Here is a 21,623-nt window from a genome sequence, read left to right as displayed (position 1 = left end):
TTTTTGAAATAAACAACACAATGACAAGATTTGAAAATGTTAATTTGATAGTGTGTTCTCTTGAAAAGAAAACGATGCCAGAAAGAGGGGAGTCATGGTGTTATGGAAGAGTTCCATCAGATGATGCCTCCCCAACAGAACGTGCCTCCACTCTGATGGTTCTGTTACCTCAGACTATGGTTCCCTCCACACCCAGATGGTATTTATGTATCTATATCAGTCTAAAGATGAGTTATGTTATGATTCATACAGTATGAATCATATCTCACTGTTAACCTATATGCATTTAAATACCACCTGGGTGAGGAACTAATACAATTTTACATCATTCTGAGGCAAATAATAGCTGGTCTTAACAGTATCTTAATAATGTATGCATGTGAATGTATTATTTTACAGAATGTGGAACAGGTTCTTGAACAGGTTGATAGATTCATCCAAGCACTGAGCACAGAAGGCTACAACAGCAGTGACGGTCCCTCAAACTGCAACACGAGCACAACGTCAGAATAGGTATGTGTATATGTATGTATTGTGTAATGGCGCCGCCCTCAGGATGACAGCAGACTTGTAGGTTTTTCATTTCCGGTTTAGGAAAAATGCACATAATTCAAACTGACAACAAGTTGACTGCTTTTGGCGTTTGTTGAAAAACAATACATCTGTGTGAAATCTCAAGATGAACAAGGAATCGTCAGGGAGCGAGTTGGACGTTACGGTTGAGAGGCTGAAAATGAAATATCTGGAAAGGAAACGGGTTAGTAATGTGTATATAGCTAACAAGCAAACTAGCTAAATATTTAGCTAGCTTACAGTAACTAGCTAGCAGGTTTGATTGTTCCCTTGGTAACGACCCCGAGTGCTCCAGCTAGCTATCTGTGTTTGCTAGCTAGCTGGATCACTCGGAGTCGTTACCAAGAGAAGAAGCAAACCAGCTAACTCTAGCTAGCTAACGTTATCGACTTAGTTAGTTAGCTAAATAGTTAGCTAACGTTAGTTGGCTTGTTATTACTAGTACTAGGTTGTGCACGCACGTACGTTGCAGTAACTGAACATGCTATAGCTCATTATTGCCTTTTGACAGGTCTCTACAGAGCAGAAAGCACCTGCGCTGAGTGGAAGACACTACCATGGTGGGCAGCAGAGAGTTGTGAAGTCCCCCAGGTCTAGACGCAGCACCACCAGGGAGATGAGCGGTTACAATAGAGCCTTACAGGAGCTGTTCCAGGCTGTCACCAACCCTCCAGACAGGTCAGTCTTTCTCCAGGCATTTCTGTCAGACCAACACCTTGTGTTATAATTGATGGTGCCAAGCTACTATATGCCACTGACGTGTACCTGTCTGCTTACCCAGGTTGTACAGTGACTGTAGTCGGGATGACAGTGAGGAGGACCTGAGTGAGAACTATATTTTCAGCCCTCTCCTGGACACACAGACCCACTACACAGAGACAGGTGTGTCGGGTCTTCTTATGTTCAGCATGTCTCAACAGATGTAGCAAGATAATGTATTGTTTTTATGTTGATAATAAAGGTAATATATTCATATTAATAATAATCATATTAATCATACCAATACTGCTTTCTTCAAACTGAAAACACTTGACAAAAAAACAATGTATGAGTTCTTCTGTTTCAGATGTGACCCTGCCCTCCAGCCTAGCCCGTACCTTGGGCTCCCGAGAGACTGAGTCCACCGTAGGCCTGGCCAGAGAAGAGGAGGTGAGGGGGGAGAAAGAGGAGAGAGGGGTGAGGCAGAAGCAGTCCTCCCCTGTCCTCTCCCCCTCCTGCCCCTCAGTGATGGGACAGGTTTACCAGGAGATGCTGCACATCTACCAACAACTACAGGCAGAACGTTTGAGCCAGCTGCAGTGGTCGGCCCAGCTCCAGGACAGAGAGAACAGACTGCTACAGCAAGAGGAGGTAAACACACATCTTCAGCAATCCCTCAAGGTTGAATATGATCTCTTCTTCACAGTTTTTTGAAAAGTGCGTTGTGTGAGCAGTTCTGAAAATGTTTGTATTCCGTCAGAGCCGCAGTGAGGAGGTGAGTCAGCTACAGGAGCAGCTGAGTGAGAGAACCAGAGAGAACAAGAGGTTAAAGTCCAGCTTCAACTCCATCAAGGAACTCAATGACAACATGAAGAAACAGGCAAGCATCTGATTCAGCTGGCTGCTTTTAACCTAAGATCATGTGTCATGAATACTCTCCAAAGGCACAGTATATGTATGTATTTTTATATAAATTTATATATGTGGGTATGTATGTCTGTGTGACGTGCGTACAGTATATATATATACAGTGCCTTGCGAAAGTATTCGGCCCCCTTGAACTTTGCGACCTTTTGCCACATTTCAGGCTTCAAACATAAAGATATAAAACTGTATTTTTTTGTGAAGAATCAACAACAAGTGGGACACAATCATGAAGTGGAACGAAATTTATTGGATATTTCAAACTTTTTTAACAAATCAAAAACTGAAAAATTGGGCGTGCAAAATTATTCAGCCCCCTTAAGTTAATACTTTGTAGCGCCACCTTTTGCTGCGATTACAGCTGTAAGTCGCTTGGGGTATGTCGCTATCAGTTTTGCACATCGAGAGACTGACATTTTTTCCCATTCCTCCTTGCAAAACAGCTCGAGCTCAGTGAGGTTGGATGGAGAGCATTTGTGAACAGCAGTTTTCAGTTCTTTCCACAGATTCTCGATTGGATTCAGGTCTGGACTTTGACTTGGCCATTCTAACACCTGGATATGTTTATTTTTGAACCATTCCATTGTAGATTTTGCTTTATGTTTTGGATCATTGTCTTGTTGGAAGACAAATCTCCGTCCCAGTCTCAGGTCTTTTGCAGACTCATCAGGTTCATTCATTCTTCCAGAATGGTCCTGTATTTGGCTCCATCCATCTTCCCATCAATTTTAACCATCTTCCCTGTCCCTGCTGAAGAAAAGCAGGCCCAAACCATGATGCTGCCACCACCATGTTTGACAGTGGGGATGGTGTGTTCAGTGTGATGAGCTGTGTTGCTTTTACGCCAAACATAACGTTTTGCATTGTTGCCAAAAAGTTCAATTTTGGTTTCATCTGACCAGAGCACCTTCTTCCACATGTTTGGTGTGTCTCCCAGGTGGCTTGTGGCAAACCTTAAACAACACTTTTTATGGATATCTTTAAGAAATTGCATTCTTCTTGCCACTCTTCCATAAAGGCCAGATTTGTGCAATATACGACTGATTGTTGTCCTATGGACAGAGTCTCCCACCTCAGCTGTAGATCTGTGCAGTTCATCCAGAGTGATCATGGGCCTCTTGGCTGCATCTCTGATCAGTCTTCTCCTTGTATGAGCTGAAAGTTTAGAGGGACGGTCAGGTCTTGGTAGATTTGCAGTGGTCTGATACTCCTTCCATTTCAATATTATCGCTTGCACAGTGCTCCTTGGGATGTTTAAAGCTTGGGAAATCTTTTTGTATCCAAATCCGGCTTTAAACTTCTTCACAACAGTATCTCGGACCTGCCTGGTGTGTTCCTTGTTCTTCATGATGCTCTCTGAGCTTTTAACGGACCTCTGAGACTATCACAGTGCAGGTGCATTTATACGGAGACTTGATTACACACAGGTGGATTGTATTTATCATCATTAGTCATTTAGGTCAACATTGGATCATTCAGAGATCCTCACTGAACCTCTGGAGAGAGTTTGCTGCACTGAAAGTAAAGGGGCTGAATAATTTTGCACGCCCAATTTTTCAGTTTTTGATTTGTTAAAAAAGTTTGAAATATCCAATAAATGTCGTTCCATTCATGATTGTGTCCCACTTGTTGTTGATTCTTCACAAAAAAGGTCGCAAAGTTCAAGGGGGCCGAATACTTTCGCAAGGCACTGTATATATATATATATATATATATATATAACTCCAGTATAGATTTGGCCTTTAGTTATTGTCCTGCAATTCGTCTCCCAGTGTCTGGTAGAAAGCAGACTGAACCAGGTTTTCTGCTAGGATTTGGCCTGTGCTTAGTTCCATTCAGTACATTTTTTCATCCTGAAAACTCTACAGTCCTTAACGATTACAAACATACCCATAACATGATGCAGTCACCACTATGCTTGAAAATATGTAGAGTGATACTCCGTAATGTGTTGTATTGGATTTGCCCCGAACATAACACTTTGTATTCAGGACACAAAGTTAATTGCTTTGCTGCACTTTTTGCAGTAATAATGTAGTGCCTTGTTGCAAACAGGATAAATGTTTTGGAATATTTTTTATTCCGTACAGGCTTCCTTTTTTTCACTGTTAGGTTAGTATTGTGGAGTAACTACAATGCTGTTGATCCATCCTCAGTTTTCTCTCATCACAGCCATTAAACTCTGTAACTGTTTTAAAGTCACCATTGGCCTCATGGTGAAATCCCTGAGCGGTTTCCTTCCTCTTCGCCAAGTGAGTTAGAAAGGGCGCCTGTATCTTTGACTGGGTGTATACACCATCCAAAGTGTAAATAATAACTTCACCATTATTTTTTTTTACCCATCTACCAATAGGTGCCCTTCTTTGCGAGGCATTGGAAAACCTCCCTGGTCTTTGTGGTTGAATCTGTGTTTGAAATTCACTGCTCGAACTGAGGGACCTTACAGATAATTGTATGTGTGGGGTACAGAGACGAGGTAGTGATTCAACAATCATGTTGCTCCCGAGTGGCGCAGCGGTCTAAGGCGCTGCATCTCAGTGCTAGAGGCGTCACTACAGACCCTGGTTCGATCCTGGACTGGTCGTGATTTGGAGTCCCATAGGACAGCGAAACAATTGGCCTAGCGTCGTCTGTTTTTGGCCGGGATAGGCTGCATTTTAAATAAGAATTTGTTCTTAACTGACTTGCCTAGTTAAATAAATAAATAATAAAGCACTATTATTGCATACAGAGTAAGTCCATGCCGCTTATTATGTGGCTTGTTAAGCAGATATTTACTCCTGGTCTTATTTAGACTTGCCATAACAAAGAGGTTGAATAGTTATTGACTCAAAACTGTGAATACTTTCTGAAAGGACGCTGGTTCTGATTGATCACTTAGTTAGAACTTTGTGTAGTGAGTTGCTCTGAATAAAAGTGTTTAACTGTTTGTATTATATCATTGTATTGTGTTCAGCTGAATGAGCTGAGTGAGCAGAACAAGCGTCTGGAGAACCAGTTCAGGAAGGTCCAGGCTCGGCTAGAGAACCTTCAGGTAGGAAGACACACAACAAGCTAAATAGACCTGTGTTATTTAGACCCTCAACCCCTATACATAGTGTCTGTTCATTTACATGTGATTTTCTCTCTCTCTCTAGAGGAAGTATGAATACTCCATGGCACAGAAGGGGAGAGAGAACGTTTGTCAGAAGGCCATTGAGTCCAAACCTGAGAAAAAAGCCACCTCCAAGCCAGCCAAGGTGTGTATATGGCATTTCCACTGGGAATGGTGGGTACTAACTACTAGTGTTATTACTGTGTTAACTGTGATTGTAACTAATGCAGCCCTAAACCTACACATACTCCCTGATGAAGACTCACAGACTGGTACCGTAATTATTCTAATCAACAGTGGTGGTGGTTGTTTCTAACTACCTTGTAAAGTCCAATTTCCTGTCAATGTGGTTGTTTGGAAAACACACAATTTAGCATGGCCAGACTCTAACCATACTGGTAACTGGTTGTCTCATTCTGCAGGGTAGTGTAAGTCCCACCCCTCTCAGGCTGCTGGCTTTGCTATTGGATTGGATTCTAGACAGACAGACGTTTCCTCCAGTAGCAGGAGACAGCAGAACAGCCCAGGGTCAGCAGCACACGTCTCCAGTGGTCTCTCTCCTCGACAGGTGCTCGAAGGTGGGAGAACTGGACTTGTCCAGGGGGTCGTTTTGGCTTATTACGCGATGTGTTTATCTATCTTGTTATGATGTCCCAGGCTTTGTGTTGATTCAGTGTTTTGTAGTTTATAATGTGTTGTTTATATTGTGTTGTTGTTGACCTCCTGTCTCTAGGTTTTGCCTCTGTTGGTTGAGCAGCTGCATCAGTCCTCTGCATCACCAGACCCCTCTGGTACCCTGTCCCTGATCAAGTTTATATACTGGAGCCTGAGAGAGATAGACAACAGCATACAGGTAATACACAACACAACACCACACAACAACACAACACCACACACCACAAACTGACAATTTATTCTCTTCCCAGCTGTGAGAAGAAAGTCGAATTTTGTTTTCATGCTGTAAACATTGTTATTGAATCCCTTGTGTTGGACTGTGTCCTGTGCTGGCCTGGCGGCCAGTATGTGGTTAATTAGTGTGGGTACATTAGAAGTTATCAAGTTTTATTAGCCCTATGTAGAACAGGCTGTGTGTGTGTCTGGAGAACAGACATCGCACTGACCGAGAGAGGCTCAGACCCAACTGGATAGAATCTCTGTCTGGTTCTCAATGAAAACTCCCAGCCCAGATAGTCAACAACAAGCATGGATGCCATCCCGGATCCAACACATCTCAGAACTGAAACGTGGGGAGTGTGTTTGTTTGTCTGGCAGTGTCAGGGCAACTACTTGATGTTTAAACTGGAATCTCATGCTGTAGTATTATAGCAACGTGTTGAGGGTGAACCACAAGGCCAGAAACATGATCACAATGCTGAATTCCCACTGACTAACTGTGAGTACGTGTATCTCTGTATGTAGCCGGTGGCTCTGTCGTCCACTTTACGGCGTCTGGGGGAGGAGATGTCCAGGGTTCCGACCCAGCAGCAGGACCCCAGTGGCCCTCTGAAGACCAGGGGCCCTCCTCTACCTCCCTCGTTGTACAGGAGCCTCTGTCCCCACACACGTCTCCTGTCCTCCCTCATCATCCTCAGGACCGTCACCCAGGGTAAAACCCTGCTACACTACATATACACACAACGTCTAATGCAAACACTTATCCAATAATTCTATATTCTTCCTAAATCCAAGGGATATCTTTTGATATGTCTCAATTCGTTTTTGGTGTAGTTATGTGAAGTCCCCAGCAGAGGGCAGTGTGGTTTTCCATTGTTTATGTATACAGGTTTATTTAATTGTCTCTTTCTAGTGAGTGTAACTCATAAAGTAGTCCTGTGCTCTATAGAGAGCCGTGCATCTATCAATCAATCCCAACCAATCAAATGTTATTTGTTTCGTGATTTTCACAAATACATTTGTAAGCAAGTACTTCACAGCAACCCAAGCCTAAACCCCCAAAGAGCAAGCCTTCTGCCAGGTTGACTCAGCTCGGTCTCTGGATGGACATGAAACTGGTTTGTTCATATAGGAAGAATATTTCTTCTTATTTCTTTAATCAGTACCATGTCAGACTGAGGTATCAGGCTCCAAAAAGCTTTTAACCGTCTACAGAAAAACATCTGAACTAATAAAAACAGACAGACAGAGACAGAGACAGAGACAGAGACAGAGACAGAGACAGAGACAGAGACAGACAGAGACAGACAGAGACAGACAGACAGACAGTGAGTGAGTGAGTGAGTGAGTGAGTGACACTTAGCTGTGGGTCTGGGTCGTGTAAAGAAAACAAATCTTTCTGGAAACTCAGTGCCTTAATGGGTTTGGACCAGAGAGAGAGGGAGGCAGGCAGGCTTTGGGTCAGGGGGGTTCTGGTGTACCCCTCAAGCACCCTGGCTAGGCCAGTTACAGACTACAGTGCTGTGTATCTGGAGATCATCAGTGACACAGGCCCCATTAAAGATGACTTCTCAGTAACCAGGATGTCTCTCCTAGCCACTCTCACTCTGTCTGCTTATACTGGGTTGTTCATTATCCACTACTCCTGTCTGTACGGCTCTGACGAGGGGAGAGAGGAGCAAGCAGACATAACAGCAGTTTGTCAGGGTCACATTCAGAGTGTCAGCTCCAGTGTGATTTATCCCTGGGGCTTTAGACAGAACTGTTCGCTGATCTCCCAAGTCTAGGTGAGCCTCCAGCTGGGATGGGATAAGGGTTGGTAGCAGAGAGATGTGGGTTGGATTTCAGTGGCAGCGTCCAGGTTCTGTGTGACCTAACTCCTCTTTTCCCTCCAGCTGACATCCTAGCCCAGGTGTTGGACTCCCTCCACAGTGACCTGGTGTGTGTGGATGTCCGGGGGCTGTTTCTTCAGTACGGGGGAGTGTCTGTCCTCCTAGCCCTGCTCCGAGGAGGGAAGGGGGGGCTGCAGACCCCCCTAGACATCCTACTGCAGCTCAGCACAGAGTCTCGTAAGTATAGATACACTACTTCTCTCACTATTAATCAAAGGTAACCTGTGTATGGTGTGAAATGCATATCCCACTCCCCCTGAGACACCCTCGGAGAGTGGGGTCACGGCCACTGACGCCGACCCTGGTTAAGTGCCTTGCTCAAGGGCAGATCGAAAGATTTCACCTGATCTGCTCGGGGATTCGAGCTAGCAACCCTTTGGTTACTGACCCAACGCTCTAACCACTAAGATACCTGCCACCCTCAGTCAGTGCAGCTCAAAGCCCCATGAGTATGGAGACACTCCACAGATTCCCACCACAATATACAGTGCCTTGCGAAAGTATTCGGCCCCCTTGAACTTTGCGACCTTTTGCCACATTTCAGGCTTCAAACATAAAGATATAAAACTGTATTTTTTTGTGACGAATCAACAACAAGTGGGACACAATCATGAAGTGGAATGACATTTATTGGATATTTCAAACTTTTTTTAACAAATCAAAAACTGAAAAATTTGGCGTGCAAAATTATTCAGCCCCCTTAAGTTAATACTTTGTAGCGCCACCTTTTGCTGCGATTACAGCTGTAAGTTGCTTGGGGTATGTCTCTATCAGTTTTGCACATTTTTTCCCATTCCTCCTTGCAAAACAGCTCGAGCTCAGTGAGGTTGGATGGAGAGCATTTGTGAACAGCAGTTTTCAGTTCTTTCCACAGATTCTCGATTGGATTCAGGTCTGGACTTTGACTTGGCCATTCTAACACCTGGATATGTTTATTTTTGAACCACTCCATTGTAGATTTTCCTTTATGTTTTGGATCATTGTCTTGTTGGAAGACAAATCTCCGTCCCAGTCTCAGGTCTTTTGCAGGTCTTTTGTCTTTTACCTTCTTCCACATGTTTGGTGTGTCTTCCAGGTGGCTTGTGGCAAACCTTAAACAACACTTTTGGTAGATTTGCAGTGGTCTGATACTCCTTCCATTTCAATATTATCGCTTGCACAGTGCTCCTTGGGATGTTTAAAGCTTGGGAAATCTTTTTGTATCCAAATCCGGCTTTAAACTTCTTCACAACAGTATCTCGGACCTGCCTGGTGTGTCCCTTGTTCTTCATGATGCTCTCTGTGCTTTTAACGGACCTCTGAGACTATCACAGTGCAGGTGCATTTATACGGAGACTTGATTACACACAGGTGGATTGTATTTATCATCATTAGTCATTTAGGTCAACATTGGATCATTCAGAGATCCTCACTGAACTTCTGGAGAGAGTTTGCTGCACTGAAAGTAAAGGGGCTGAATAATTTTGCACGCCCAATTTTTCATTTTTTGATTTGTTAAAAAAGTTTGAAATATCCAATAAATGTTGTTCCACTTCATGATTGTGTCCCACTTGTTGTTGATTCTTCACAAAAAAATACAGTTTTATATCTTTGTTTGAAGCCTGAAATGTGGCAAAAGGTCGCAAAGTTCAAGGGGGGCGAATACTTTCGCAAGGCACTGTACTCTCTCCATAACAGTACAGTTACAGTATGCTCCTATTATGTGCTTCATGTTTGACTAATTTGTGTCATTGGCTGATACTGAACAAAGTGTTTGTGTTTTGTGTGTACATATATATATATATATATATATATATATATATATATATATATATATATATATATATATATATATATATATATATATATATGTGTGTGTGTGTGTGTGTGTGTGTGTGAGAGAGACACTGAGCAGAGCTTAGCTTGGTCTACTAAAGTCTAGTGTGGCAGGTGGAGATCTCAGCACCCCACTATGATTTATGGGAGAGGGGGAGAGCTGGTGATTAGCGTGGTTTACAGGGGAGTAATGAGGTGAGTGTGAGTGAGGCCATGACGGAGAGTTGGGGTTCACACCTGAAGGTCACCACTAAACCGCCTGACACACCTCCCCTGTCTTGTACTACTGCAGGCTTGCTCAGTGTCTGCCTACAATGCAGCCCTGTACAGTTCGGTATGGCTGGGTTCCTTCATGCAGTTCACACCAGAAGGTCAACTCAATTTCCCCTCTGTGGCTGCCCTGTTAAGACGCCTGCATACTGGGTTCGGTTTGGTCCTAGCAGAACTCGGCTAGGCAAAGTGAACGTCTGTGCCTCGCATACTCCCTTAAGACTTTTGCTTAAATAATCAGAAAAAAATGGCAAAACTACTGTTTGTCCATCTTGAGACGCCATAGCCAGTATACATTTCCTCAGAATGGTCTGAATGAATCTCAGATAACACTAGAAATGTCATGAATTTTTACGTTTTTTGCCTAAGATGTTTGGTGCAGTATTTCTCAAGTAAAAATGTTTGCATGAAAACATGTTGTCTCTCTTTGAATGACAACAAAAACTTCACTGAAGAACCCCTACAGTTGCCTCAAGAAAACATTCTATGGCACAAACACCCAAAGACAAAACTAACAAAAACGTCACAAAATGTTGTATGTTCACAAACTGTTTTGGATGGGAAGCATGCGGACGCCTTTATACAGTACGCCTGCGTAGTGTCACACACACACACACAGAGGTCTGGTTCACACCTGCAGGTCACCCTCTCCCCAGAGTGTGTCCTGTCCTACAGTAGGCCTGCTTAGTGTCTGTGCCCAAGGCAAAGCCCCCATATAACGCTCTCAGGCTATATTACAGTAATCCAGTCCATGTGTCCTATAGAGACAGGGGAGAACCAGGGGGGACCATAAAGTGTACCCCCTCCTCCCTAAATCAGTCTGGACATGGACCATTCTACCACTGACCCATTGTGTTTGAAGTTTCTCTCCCCTGTCCCACATACAGTAAGGCTGAAAGAGCCTGAAGAGAGGAGAGGCTAGGGACCAGATGGAGGTGTCTAGCTCTGCTACAGTAACAGGGATGGACCTCCTGGGTCTCTGCCAGTCTGCTAAATTACAGTAGCTACAGTAACACCATGAGGCTGTCTCTAAAGCAGATTGCTTTTTCATGCACAATTACCCCACAAATTACTCTGCTCCTTTATTCCCTATTGAACCTATCACAGAGAAAATAAATGTTTGAATTGAATCCCTCAGGTCATTTTTGTACGTGTTTTTTTGTGCGAGTATGTGTTCTCAGTCAACTGAACTAGTAAAATAAAATGTGTTGATTGTAAAAATTGAAATGTGTAGTAATTTTGGGGCAGTTCTCTGTTGGTTATGAGAAGTACTGTGTCATGTTGGATCAACGACTTTGTCACATTCTACAGTCGTGGCCAAAAGTTTTGAGAATGACACAAATGTACATTTTCATAAAGTCTGCTGCCTCAGTTTGTATGATGGAAATTTGCATATACTCCAGAATGTTATGAAGAGTGATCAGATTAATTGCAAAGTCCCTCTTTGCCATGCAAATGAACTGAATCCCCCAAAAACATGTCTACTGCATTTCAGCCCTGCCACAAAAGGACCAGTTGACATCATGTCAGTGATTCTCTCGTTAACACAGGTGTGAGTGTTGACGAGGACAAGGCTGGAGATCACTCTGTCATGCTGATTGAGTTTGAATAACAGACTGGAAGCTTCAAATGGAGGATGGGGCTTGGAATCATTGTTCTTCCTCTGTCAACCATGGTTACCTGCATGGAAACTCGTGCCGTCATCATTGCTTTGCACAAAAAGGGCTTCACAGGCAAGGATATTGCTGGCAGTAAGATTGCACCTAAATCAACCTTTTATCGGATCATCAAGAACTTCAAGGAGAGCAGTTCAATTGTTGTGAAGAAGGCTTCAGGGCACCCAAGACAGTCCAGCAAGTGCCAGGACTGTCTCCTAAAGTTGATTCAGCTGTGGGATCGGGGCACCACCAGTACAGAGCTTGCTCAGGAATGGCAGCAGGCAGGTGTGAGTGCATCTGCATGCACAGTGAGGCGAAGACTTTTGGAGGATGGACTGGTGTCAAGAAGGGCAGCAAAAAAGCCACTTCTCTCCAGGAAAAACATCAGGGATAGACTGATATTCTGCAAAAGGTACATGGGTTAGACTGCTGAGGACTGGGGTAAAGTCATTTTCTCTGATGAATCCCCTTTCCGATTGTTTGGGGCATCCGGATAAAAGCTTGTCCGGAGAAGACGAGGTGAGCGCTACCATTAGTCCTGTGTCATGCCAACAGTAAAGCATCCTGAGACCATTCATGTGTGGGGTTGTTTCTCAGCCAAGGGAGTGGGCTCACTCACAATTTTGCCTAAGGACACCGCCATGAATAAAGAATGGTACCAACACATCCTACGAGAGCAACTTCTCCCAATCATCCAGGAACAGTTTGGTGACAAACAATGCCTTTTCCAGCATGATGGAGCACCTTGCCATAAGGCAAAAATGATAACTAAGTGGCTCGGGGAACAAAATATCAATATTTTGGGTCCATGGCCAGGAAAATCCCCAGACCTTAATCCCATTGAGAACTCAATCCTCAAGAGGCAGATTGACAAACAAAAACCCACAAATTCTTACAAACTCCAAGCATTGATTATGCAAGAATGGGCTGCCATCAGTCAGGATGTGGCCCGGAAATTAATTGACAGCATGCCAGGGCGGATTGCAGAGGTCTTGAAAAAGAAGGTTCAACACTGCAAATATTGACTCTTTGCATCAACTTCATGTAATTGTCAATAAAAGCCTTTGACACTTATGAAATGCTTGTAGTTATTCTTCATTATTCCATAGTAACATCTGACAAAAATATCTGAAGACACTGAAGCAGCGAACTTTGTGGAAATTAATATTTGTGTCATTCTCAACTTTTTGCCACAACTGTACACTTATGGTTGTGATTGTAGTCTGTCCAGACTTTTACTATACTGCCTGACTGGCTCTGATTTGACTTATCTGAGAGAAACATGCTGAGATCTATGCCTCCCTGTAAGACAGAGTTAACACTGACAATATGGACTCTGCTTGACCTGAAAGCATGTAGATTTACTCTCGTTTGCTGAGTAGACTTGATTAGCATCTGTACTAGGACTGGAACTCTTCAGCTGGGTTCCTGGTCCATTCTGCTCGCAGCAGAGGCTGGTTGTACAGTTAGAGGCCCGATGATGGGATGACTGAGAAGGTTAACAGGAGTAGACAGGACTGTGTAGGGTTCTTCAGTGGAACTCTCTGTCTGCCTGTGTGTAACAGTGCCTGTTAACTATCATCAATCATTTGAATAGCCACGCTAGCTTCACCCTCATGTGGGTGCTAGCAAGCATGCTAGATAGTGCTATGCATCAATAGCCAATCCAGTAGAGGCTGGAAGCTATAGTGAGCTTCGATTGGTCAATCGCACCGCAATATCACAGTATTTGCATGAAGTTCAGCTTTCCCCAACTTAGGTCCTGCCCTGTTAACCCTCTCTCGCCCATGCTCGCATCGCCCACCTGTCCCCCCGCCTACGTCTCTCCCTCCATATAAAATAAATGGCTTCCGTTGTTTCATCACATCTTCTTCAGTTAACAGTTACCGTAAGGTTCTTCAGAGCAACTGTCTGTCTGTCCGTCCTTCTGTATACCTATCTAAGTGTTTCCCTCTCTGCAGGGTATCTGTCTGAGTTCCTGTCTGCTTGCAGCACTGAAGAGTTCTTCCGTACTGCAGCTCTCCTTGTGAAGAACCCCAGACTAGAACTTCCTCTTCTGGAGAAACTCTCCATCATCCTACAGAAACTCTCCAAGATCAGGTGAGACAAACTGATCATGTTCTTCAGTCTGGACTCAGAATCATGATTAGCTAAATCAGGCGCGTTATTGCAAGGTTGGAACCAAAACCTGACCGGACCGATTATTACAAGATCCTGTGTATTTGTAACACGTGGTGCTAGGTATACTATCATTCATAGACTCAGTGTTACATGCACTCTGTTTTCTGGTTTTCACAGGAAGAACAGGCGGCTGTTTGAGCTCTGCTCTCTTCATCTGCTGCTGCAGGAGATGCACAGAACAACTGACCCTACACTCACCTTCTTGTCATTGAACCTTAGCTCTATACTTCTCAATCTGAAATAACACACACTCACACGTATAACCTTATTGTGGAGGTGACTTTTTATTTTTGTCAAGTTTTGTAATATGTTTTTATATGATCTTAACCTATATATTGTACCTTGTTTTGAACATGTTTACCATCTGCTATGAAATGAGCATCATGTTGGGAGAGGCTATGATTGTCTCATGCATTCTGAGGTAAAGATGATTTCACTAGGAAGCTTTTAAAAGCAATAAACTAAGAAATGATGGGAAACAGTGTTCGATTTCTCTGTCTTATAGTTACGAAATACATTAGTTTATGTCACATATGTTTTCTATAAACCTGTTTGTTTGTTATGGACCTAAGCTGGAGGTTTTTAACAAGTCCAGAATGGTTCTGTTTGGTGACGGTGAGGAGAATATCACACTGACAGACATTTCTGATCTCTCCTCTGTAAAGAGCCCTGTTAGTCAGTATGTTGAATAAAACATCTAATTGAAACTTTGCTGGTTTGTCAGGGTGTTGGTCCCTGTTCACCTTGGCATTTCAGACAAACTGTTAATAGGAAAGTGTGCCTATTATTATACAGACTTTTTAAAATGTTGGTCTGCTGCTTAGTTTCTTCATCACCTCACAAAATAAAAGTCCTGCATAAGTGTGTGGTGTTGGCAAGCAAGCGCTGGAGAACGGTCTTGTGGGGGTGCATGAACCAGTTCATTTAGTAAGGCTCTATAACAGTCCTAAACACTTACTGCTTCAGATCCTGTCACTGATTTATTGACTTTCATTACTTCCATTACTCACTATGGGCCACAGTGGGCCTGCTATATGTCACACACACACAGCCCCTGCGCAGCGTCAGGCCCTGAGCTGCGGTCCCTCTAATTTATGTTAGTGTTTCCCAGTGGAGTAGGTCTCAGTGGAAACTTAGTTAAATGTTCCCTGGCCTCCAATCTGGCCAGTCTACCTCATGAGAACATTATTTACCTGTCTAATGTTAGTGGCTATGCTTCACCACCGATATAAAGTCAGTCCATCATGTTGGACGTTACAGACCACCAAATGTATATTATTTCTCTGAGTTGGCTGAGTTATAAGATGGCAGCAGGGTGATGCAGTTAAGGCATTGTGCTTCAGTTATGTACTTGACTGTAAATCTAGTCATGAGAGAGTGTACTGTGAGTGGAACCATGTGGTTGGCAAAGTGCTTGTTGAGAGGGCGAGCATGACCACAGCGGCCTGTTGGCCTGGGTATTCACTCCTTATTAATGAAGGGGACTGGGTCTTGTCCTGAGCTTTCTCTCTCCCTGTACTATTCTGTGCCTCTCTCTACTCCTACTTTCTTATACACTGTTTATACAAAAGTATGTGGATACCCCTTCAAATGAGTGGATTTGGCTACTTCAGTCACACCCGTTGCTGACGTGTATAAAATTGAGCACATAGCCATGCAATCTCCATAGACAAATATTGGCAGTTGAATGGCCTTACTGAAGAGCTCAGTGACTTTCAACGTGGCACCGTCACAGGATGCCACCTTTCCAACAAGTCAGTTTGTAATATTTCTGCCCTGTTAGAGCTGCCCCGGTCAACTGTATGTGCTGTTATTGTGAAGTGGAAAGAGCTCAGCCGGGAAGTGGTAGGCCACACAAGCTCACAGAACGGGACCGCTGAAGCGCGTAGCTCGTAAAAATGGTCTGTCTTCAGTTGCAACACTCACTACCGAGTTCTATACCGCCTCTTGAAGCAACAACAGCACAATAACTGTTAGTCGGGAGCTTCATGTAATGGGTTACTATGTCCGAGCAGCCGCACACAAGCCTAAGATCACCAAGTGCAATGCCAAGCGTCAGCTGGAGTGGTGTAAAGCTCGCTGCCATTGGACTCTGGAGCAGTGGAAACGTGTTCTCTGGAGGGATGAATCACGCTTAACCATCTGACATTACGACGGACGAATCTGGGTTTGGCGGATGCCAGGAGAGCTCTACCTGCCCGAATGCGTAGTGCCAACTGTAAAGTTTGGTGGAGGAGGAGTAATGGTCTGGGGCTGTTTTTTTATGGTTCGGGCTAGGCCCCTTAGTTCTAGTGAAGGGAAATCTTAACGCCACAGCATACAATTACATTCTAGACGATTATGTGCTTCCAACTTTGTGGCAGCAGTTTGGGGAAGGCCCTTTCCTGTTTCAGCATGACAGCATGCAAAAATCGAGGTCCATACAGAAATAGTTTGTCGAGATCGGTGTGGAAGAACTTGACTGGCCTGCACAGAGCACTGACCTCAACCCCATTGAACACCTTTGGGATGAATTTCAATGTCGACTGCGAGCCAGGCCTAATCGCCCAACATCAGTGCCCGACCTCACCAATGCTCTTGTGGCTGAATGGAAGCAAGTCCCCGCAGCAATGTTCCAACATCTAGTGGAAAGCCTTCTCAGAAGAGTAGAGGCTGTTATAGCAGCAAAGGGGGGACCAACTCCATATTAATGCCCCTGATTTTGGAATGAGATGTTGATACAGCACTAGTTTAACACATTAGTCCTCAGATGCCCTGTCCTCTGCTGCCTTTGCTTCTAATGTAAACTGTCTGCCATTGTGCTGTATTTTCAGATAAAGGCTTGTTTGGATTATGCAACACGCATGCTAGAAGGCTGTATATCTGGGGAATGACTTTCCCTCCTACAGTTCTCTCTATGCTGCTGCATATCTTGGTTGGCTGGGGAGAATACATTGTTTCCCATTTTTGTCTGACAGTGATTAATAATGAATGACATCCACAGTGTTGAATTGTTCCCTGCATGCTCTGGGATTAGACAGCAACGGGCCTTCATTATATAATATACTACTGTACCAACATTAGGATATAGGATGTCACTGTACTAGAAACATAAAGATATTGGATGTACCAGAGATATGAAACAAGCTGGAGCCCTGTTTGGGGAATAAGAGTAAGCAAGTATGTAATGGTGGAAAATGTGTATTTGTGTGTGTTCTTGTGTTAGTGAGCAACTGTTGGTGTTCACACTGGTAAGTGTGTGTGTGCGCGTGTGTGTTAGCAGGTACAGTAACTAGCTGAGCTGTATGAAGCTTGACTGTTTGTTGGCACTCCCTGCCCTTAGGAGTCCAGCTCTCTGTCTCACCTCGCTGCGATCACGCTAAGCCAAGTGATAATAACTGGCCCTCATGGGCCTGAAACACACACACACCTATGTAGGGAGGATTCTCTTTAGCTGAGCTATTTGTAATGTGATGATCCACGTCTTCTCCAGCCTAGTCACAGGAGACCGTCTATTCTCTGTGCACCTCACATCTCAGGCCAGTAGAGAGATGGACGTCATGATTTATCACAAACGATGGCTGTGTGATATCTTGGCAGACAGACTAGCATGGCAGAGCCTGGTTAGTATGATGCTTCAAGGTCTGATGTCATGATTTCACACAAATAGATATTGAATAACTAGATTTCCACCAGTGCCCGGCTGTGGTGTAAATCTCTCCAGTAATCTGAGATCTATGGTAATTGGCTGTTCCAGCAGATTCCTCTTATTTGACAGAATAGTTTGATCGACCGCAGAACACATGACATCATTTATGTTAACTACAAGAGGGAAAATAAGTGGTATTATTATTGGAATAACTGTTGACAAAACCTTTGTTAAACCGTCAAAATATCCTGTTATCTGTTTATCTTCATCAAAATAAATAAAAACATGGACTTTTAAATTGATACTTCTTTATTGATGCATACAGTATGTACAATAATAAGTTATATATACACTTACGTTTGTTTCCATGAAAAATAGTTTCTGTAGTCTAATGGAGCTTTGTGATACTGAGGTAAGAGAACCAGGTTCTGTACATACAGTACAGTCAATCATCTTCTGTCATTCAGCGACCTACCTAACCTACGAGCCTTCCGCTGATGCTGTGTTTGGATTGGAAAGAACAAGGATAAACTAAAAGAAGCCATTATGGATACCTGCTAAATGATGAGCATTGTACATGCACATTTATGATTCATATACACTACCGGAGTCCAGACCCTTTAAACGTGGCTAACTTGAAACAGCAGAGCAGTGAAGACACACTGAGAGATGGGATTGTGCCTCCCCAGTCACTCAACAGAAACAATATACATGGAGGTATAGAAAGCCACAAAATGGCTGCCGTCCTGTGGCATCACCCAGAATAGCATCAGAGCCAGGCTGACCATAGTGTAGTGTAGCGCTGGGTCTTCTGGTGTCCTGTTTTCCTGCATTTCTCAGGCTGCAGAAGGCTTAGTCTGTCTATAAGCTAAGCTCTTTAATGGTCTCTGGCATCTGGTATTTACTGGTTCATTGGTTTTAGTGGTTAATTAGGTGCTGAAAGTCTCGACTGTAAACCACAACATTATTAGATCAGACTGCCACAAGTCAACCAATTAGAGCCAGCGGTAGCAGCTGACCGCTGGGGGGGGGGGTTGAGAGGATCTGGAGCCATGGGGATCCTGGCAGAGAGAGGTCCATTATGCCCTTTTCAAAATCTCATATTATAATATGTACAAAATGTAATTTATATAAAATCTCTATATATTTTTTTATCAAAAGCTTTTGTCGAGGCATCCAGCGCAAAGTTAATTGCCAGAGGGAGACAGAGAGACGGAAGAGAAGGAGAGAGATCTGAAATCTAGGAAGGCCTACTGGCATTCTTCATGTGGAGGGGTATGGGTGTTTGATTGTGAATGTATGTGTGTGGGTATGTGCACATGGGTGTACTGCATCTGTGCATAAACGTGTGTTCACGTGTGTGTGGGAGTCAGACGCTTGCACAGCGTGGTGAGGACAGAGGAACAGTGTGTGTGTCTCCTCCTCCCAGTACATCAGAACACAGTGACTCCACAGCATCCAGTCTCTCTATCTGCACTAGTCTGGTGAGCAGGTCTGGGATGCTATAGCCGGCGGTACTGATCCTTTCAAACAGCTGCAGGCCGTCACTCATCCCTCCGATCTCATCCCTCTTCAGGCCAAAGCTCTCTGCCAGGTGTCTCCAGGTCTTCACCACGGCTGCCTCGCTACTGTAGGAGGAGCTCAGCATCCGACTGGCCTTCTCCAGACAGTCAAACGGTAGTTCTGTAGGACTCAGACCTGGGGAGATGAAGGGAGAGGGAGGGTTAGGGATGTGTGTGTTGTAGCAAGAGTTCAGCATACAAGTGTCCTTCGCTAGACAGTTGAAGGGTAGTTCTATAGGGCTGAAGCCCGGGGTGGACGTGTGAGTTCTCACCCTCGGCCACACTGCAGGCTCTAGCATACAGATCCAGGATCTTCTTCCTCCGGCTCTGAATCTGAAGGAAGAGACAGAGTGAAAAGTAGAGTAGGTTATAAAGTAATTACATTGCAATGCATTGTAAAAGTACATAGTTGGATGTGTTCTCTCTCACCCCTGTAGCCTTGTTGTAGTTGTTGTTATTGATGATGTTAGCATTGCCATTGCTAATGTTAGCGTTGATAGGGCTGGTGGGGTTGGATCCAGTCTTATCCCTGTCGAGAAGCCCCAGAGAGAGCAGGCAGAGGTCCGGCTTGTTGCCCAGGTTCAGAAGACAGAGGCTGGGGTTAGGATCAGCCGCCCCCTGCCTCTCCAACGCTGCCTCCTCATCACTGTCCATACTACGACTCAACAGCTGCTCGTTCTCTGACGATGCATCATTCTCACTAGGGAGAAAATCAAGTTGAGTTGTCAAAACTCAAAATCGGTCAGCATAATAACAGTCTTCATGACCTTTTATTTTGCAGTGTCTAGTTATGGTAATGTACTGTAGCTTCAACCTTAATGTTATACTGCAAATAGACTCATGTTTTATATGACATATTTAGCTTCAGATCCACAGAATGTTATTAACAGTGTGTGTAAGACTGGGAAGTTCTCCCAAAAACACCTTGTTGACAAAGATTCTCAGAGATACGCACACAATAGCAATGTTTCACTGACACACACACACACACACACACACACACACACACACACACACACACACACACACACACACACACACACACACACACACACACACACACACACAGGCATTGTTTCCTAGTCACCCTACACCCACTAAGGCAGCAAAGACAGTGAGTTAGCACATCCTCTGGCATGCAGCTAGCCACACTGTTTACCACTGCTGAGTCTGGCTAGGTGATGTAATGCTAATGTTAATGTGTGTGTTATTGTGTGTGATGACATGTGAGTAAGTCATACAGACCATATACAGTGTGTGTACATGTGACTTGTGATACTGTGTGTATGACACAAACTCATCCTCTGTGTCTATATTTACATTATTTACATAAATGTGTATGTATCTTCCCCTTGCTATACATGTCTGTCTGTCTGTCTGTCTGTCTGTCTGTCTGTCTGTCTGTCTGTCTGTCTGTCTGTCTCATAAAGAATAAGGCTTCATTGTCTGCTAGTGTGGGGTTGAGACAGACAGACAGACAAACAGAAAGCGAGGAGAGAACAGAGAGGTAAGGAGACAGAGGGAAAGGGAGGAGAGGACAGAGAGGGAAAGGGAGAAGAGGACAGAGAGGTAAGGAGAAAGAGAGGGAAAGGGAGGAGAGGACAGAGAGGGGAAGGAGACAGAGGGAAAGGGAGAAGAGGACAGAGAGGTAAGGAGACAGAGGGAAAGGGAGGAGAGGACAGAGAGGGAAAGGGAGAAGAGGACAGAGAGGTAAGGAGAAAGAGAGGGAAAGGGATGAGAGGACAGAGAGGGGAAGGAGACAGAGGGAAAGAGAGAAGAGGACAGAGAGGTAAGGAGAGAGGGGACAGAGAGGGGAAGGAGAGAGAGGGAAAGGGAGAAGAGGACAGAGAGGTAAGGAGACAGAGGGAAAGGGAGAAGAGGACAGAGAGGTAAGGAGACAGAGGGAAAGGGAGGAGAGGACAGAGAGGGGAAGGAGTCAGAGGGAAAGGGAGAAGAGGACAGAGAGGGGAAGGAGACAGAGAGAAAGGGAGAAGAGGACAGAGAGGGGAAGGAGAGTGAGGGAAAGGGAGAAGAGGACAGAGAGGTAAGGAGACAGAGGGAAAGGGAGGAGAGGACAGAGAGGGGAAGGAGTCAGAGGGAAAGGGAGAAGAGGACAGAGAGGGGAAGGAGACAGAGGGAAAGGGAGAAGAGGACAGAGAGGGGAAGGAGAGTGAGGGAAAGGGAGAAGAGGGCAGAGAGGTAAGGAGAGAGGGGACAGAGAGGGGAAGGAGAGAGAGGGAAAGGGAGAAGAGGACAGAGAAGGGAAGGAGACAGAGGGAAAGGGAGAAGAGGACAGAGAGGGGAAGGAGACCGAGGGAAAAGGAGAAGAGGACAGAGAGGGGAATGAGACAGAGGGAAAGGGAGGAGAGGACAGAGAGGGGAAGGAGACCGAGGGAAAAGGAGAAGAGGACAGAGAGGGGAATGAGACAGAGG

General features: G+C 44.5%; 2 protein-coding genes across 2 annotated transcripts in view; one reads left to right on the top strand and one right to left on the bottom strand.

Moving 5' to 3' along the window:
* Window positions 1-497: 497 nt before the first annotated feature.
* On the top strand, window positions 498-14,479 carry ccdc138 (coiled-coil domain containing 138). The gene is made up of 13 exons (XM_021597622.3): window positions 498-757; window positions 1,085-1,251; window positions 1,355-1,455; window positions 1,640-1,923; window positions 2,033-2,152; window positions 5,153-5,230; window positions 5,334-5,435; window positions 5,713-5,868; window positions 6,024-6,143; window positions 6,710-6,896; window positions 8,080-8,253; window positions 13,781-13,919; window positions 14,118-14,479. Exons 1-13 carry the CDS (start codon window positions 680-682, stop codon window positions 14,242-14,244), a joined length of 1,833 nt encoding a protein of 610 aa, XP_021453297.2. The 5' UTR covers window positions 498-679; the 3' UTR covers window positions 14,245-14,479.
* A 3,440-nt stretch (window positions 14,480-17,919) lies between these two features.
* The window catches only part of LOC110520359 (tumor necrosis factor receptor superfamily member EDAR), a 62,063-nt gene continuing 58,359 nt past the window's right edge, over window positions 17,920-21,623 (bottom strand). Inside the window, exons 9-11 of the mRNA XM_036974891.2 lie at window positions 19,620-19,890; window positions 19,463-19,523; window positions 17,920-19,326 (exon numbers count right to left, since the gene is read on the bottom strand). Of these exons, the coding sequence (XP_036830786.1) occupies window positions 18,998-19,326; window positions 19,463-19,523; window positions 19,620-19,890 (661 nt within the window). The 3' untranslated portion in view covers window positions 17,920-18,997. The remainder of the gene's footprint in view (window positions 19,327-19,462; window positions 19,524-19,619; window positions 19,891-21,623) is intronic.

This window comes from Oncorhynchus mykiss, chromosome 3, assembly GCF_057628025.1.
Source record: "Oncorhynchus mykiss isolate SJ-2025 chromosome 3, ASM5762802v1, whole genome shotgun sequence".
Taxonomy (NCBI): Eukaryota; Metazoa; Chordata; class Actinopteri; order Salmoniformes; family Salmonidae; genus Oncorhynchus; species Oncorhynchus mykiss.
This window is presented reverse-complemented; position numbering and strand designations above follow the sequence as displayed.

What these genes read in the sequence shown, in the direction of transcription:
- ccdc138 (XM_021597622.3), top strand. Translation starts at nt 680, where the DNA reads ATGAACAAGGAATCGTCAGGGAGCGAGTTGGACGTTACGGTTGAGAGG. An exon ending in GACCCACTACACAGAGACAG is followed by an intron (nt 1,456 to 1,639) that starts GTGTGTCGGGTC and finishes CTTCTGTTTCAG; the next exon opens with ATGTGACCCTGCCCTCCAGC. An exon ending in GCAGCTCAGCACAGAGTCTC is followed by an intron (nt 8,254 to 13,780) that starts GTAAGTATAGAT and finishes CCCTCTCTGCAG; the next exon opens with GGTATCTGTCTGAGTTCCTG.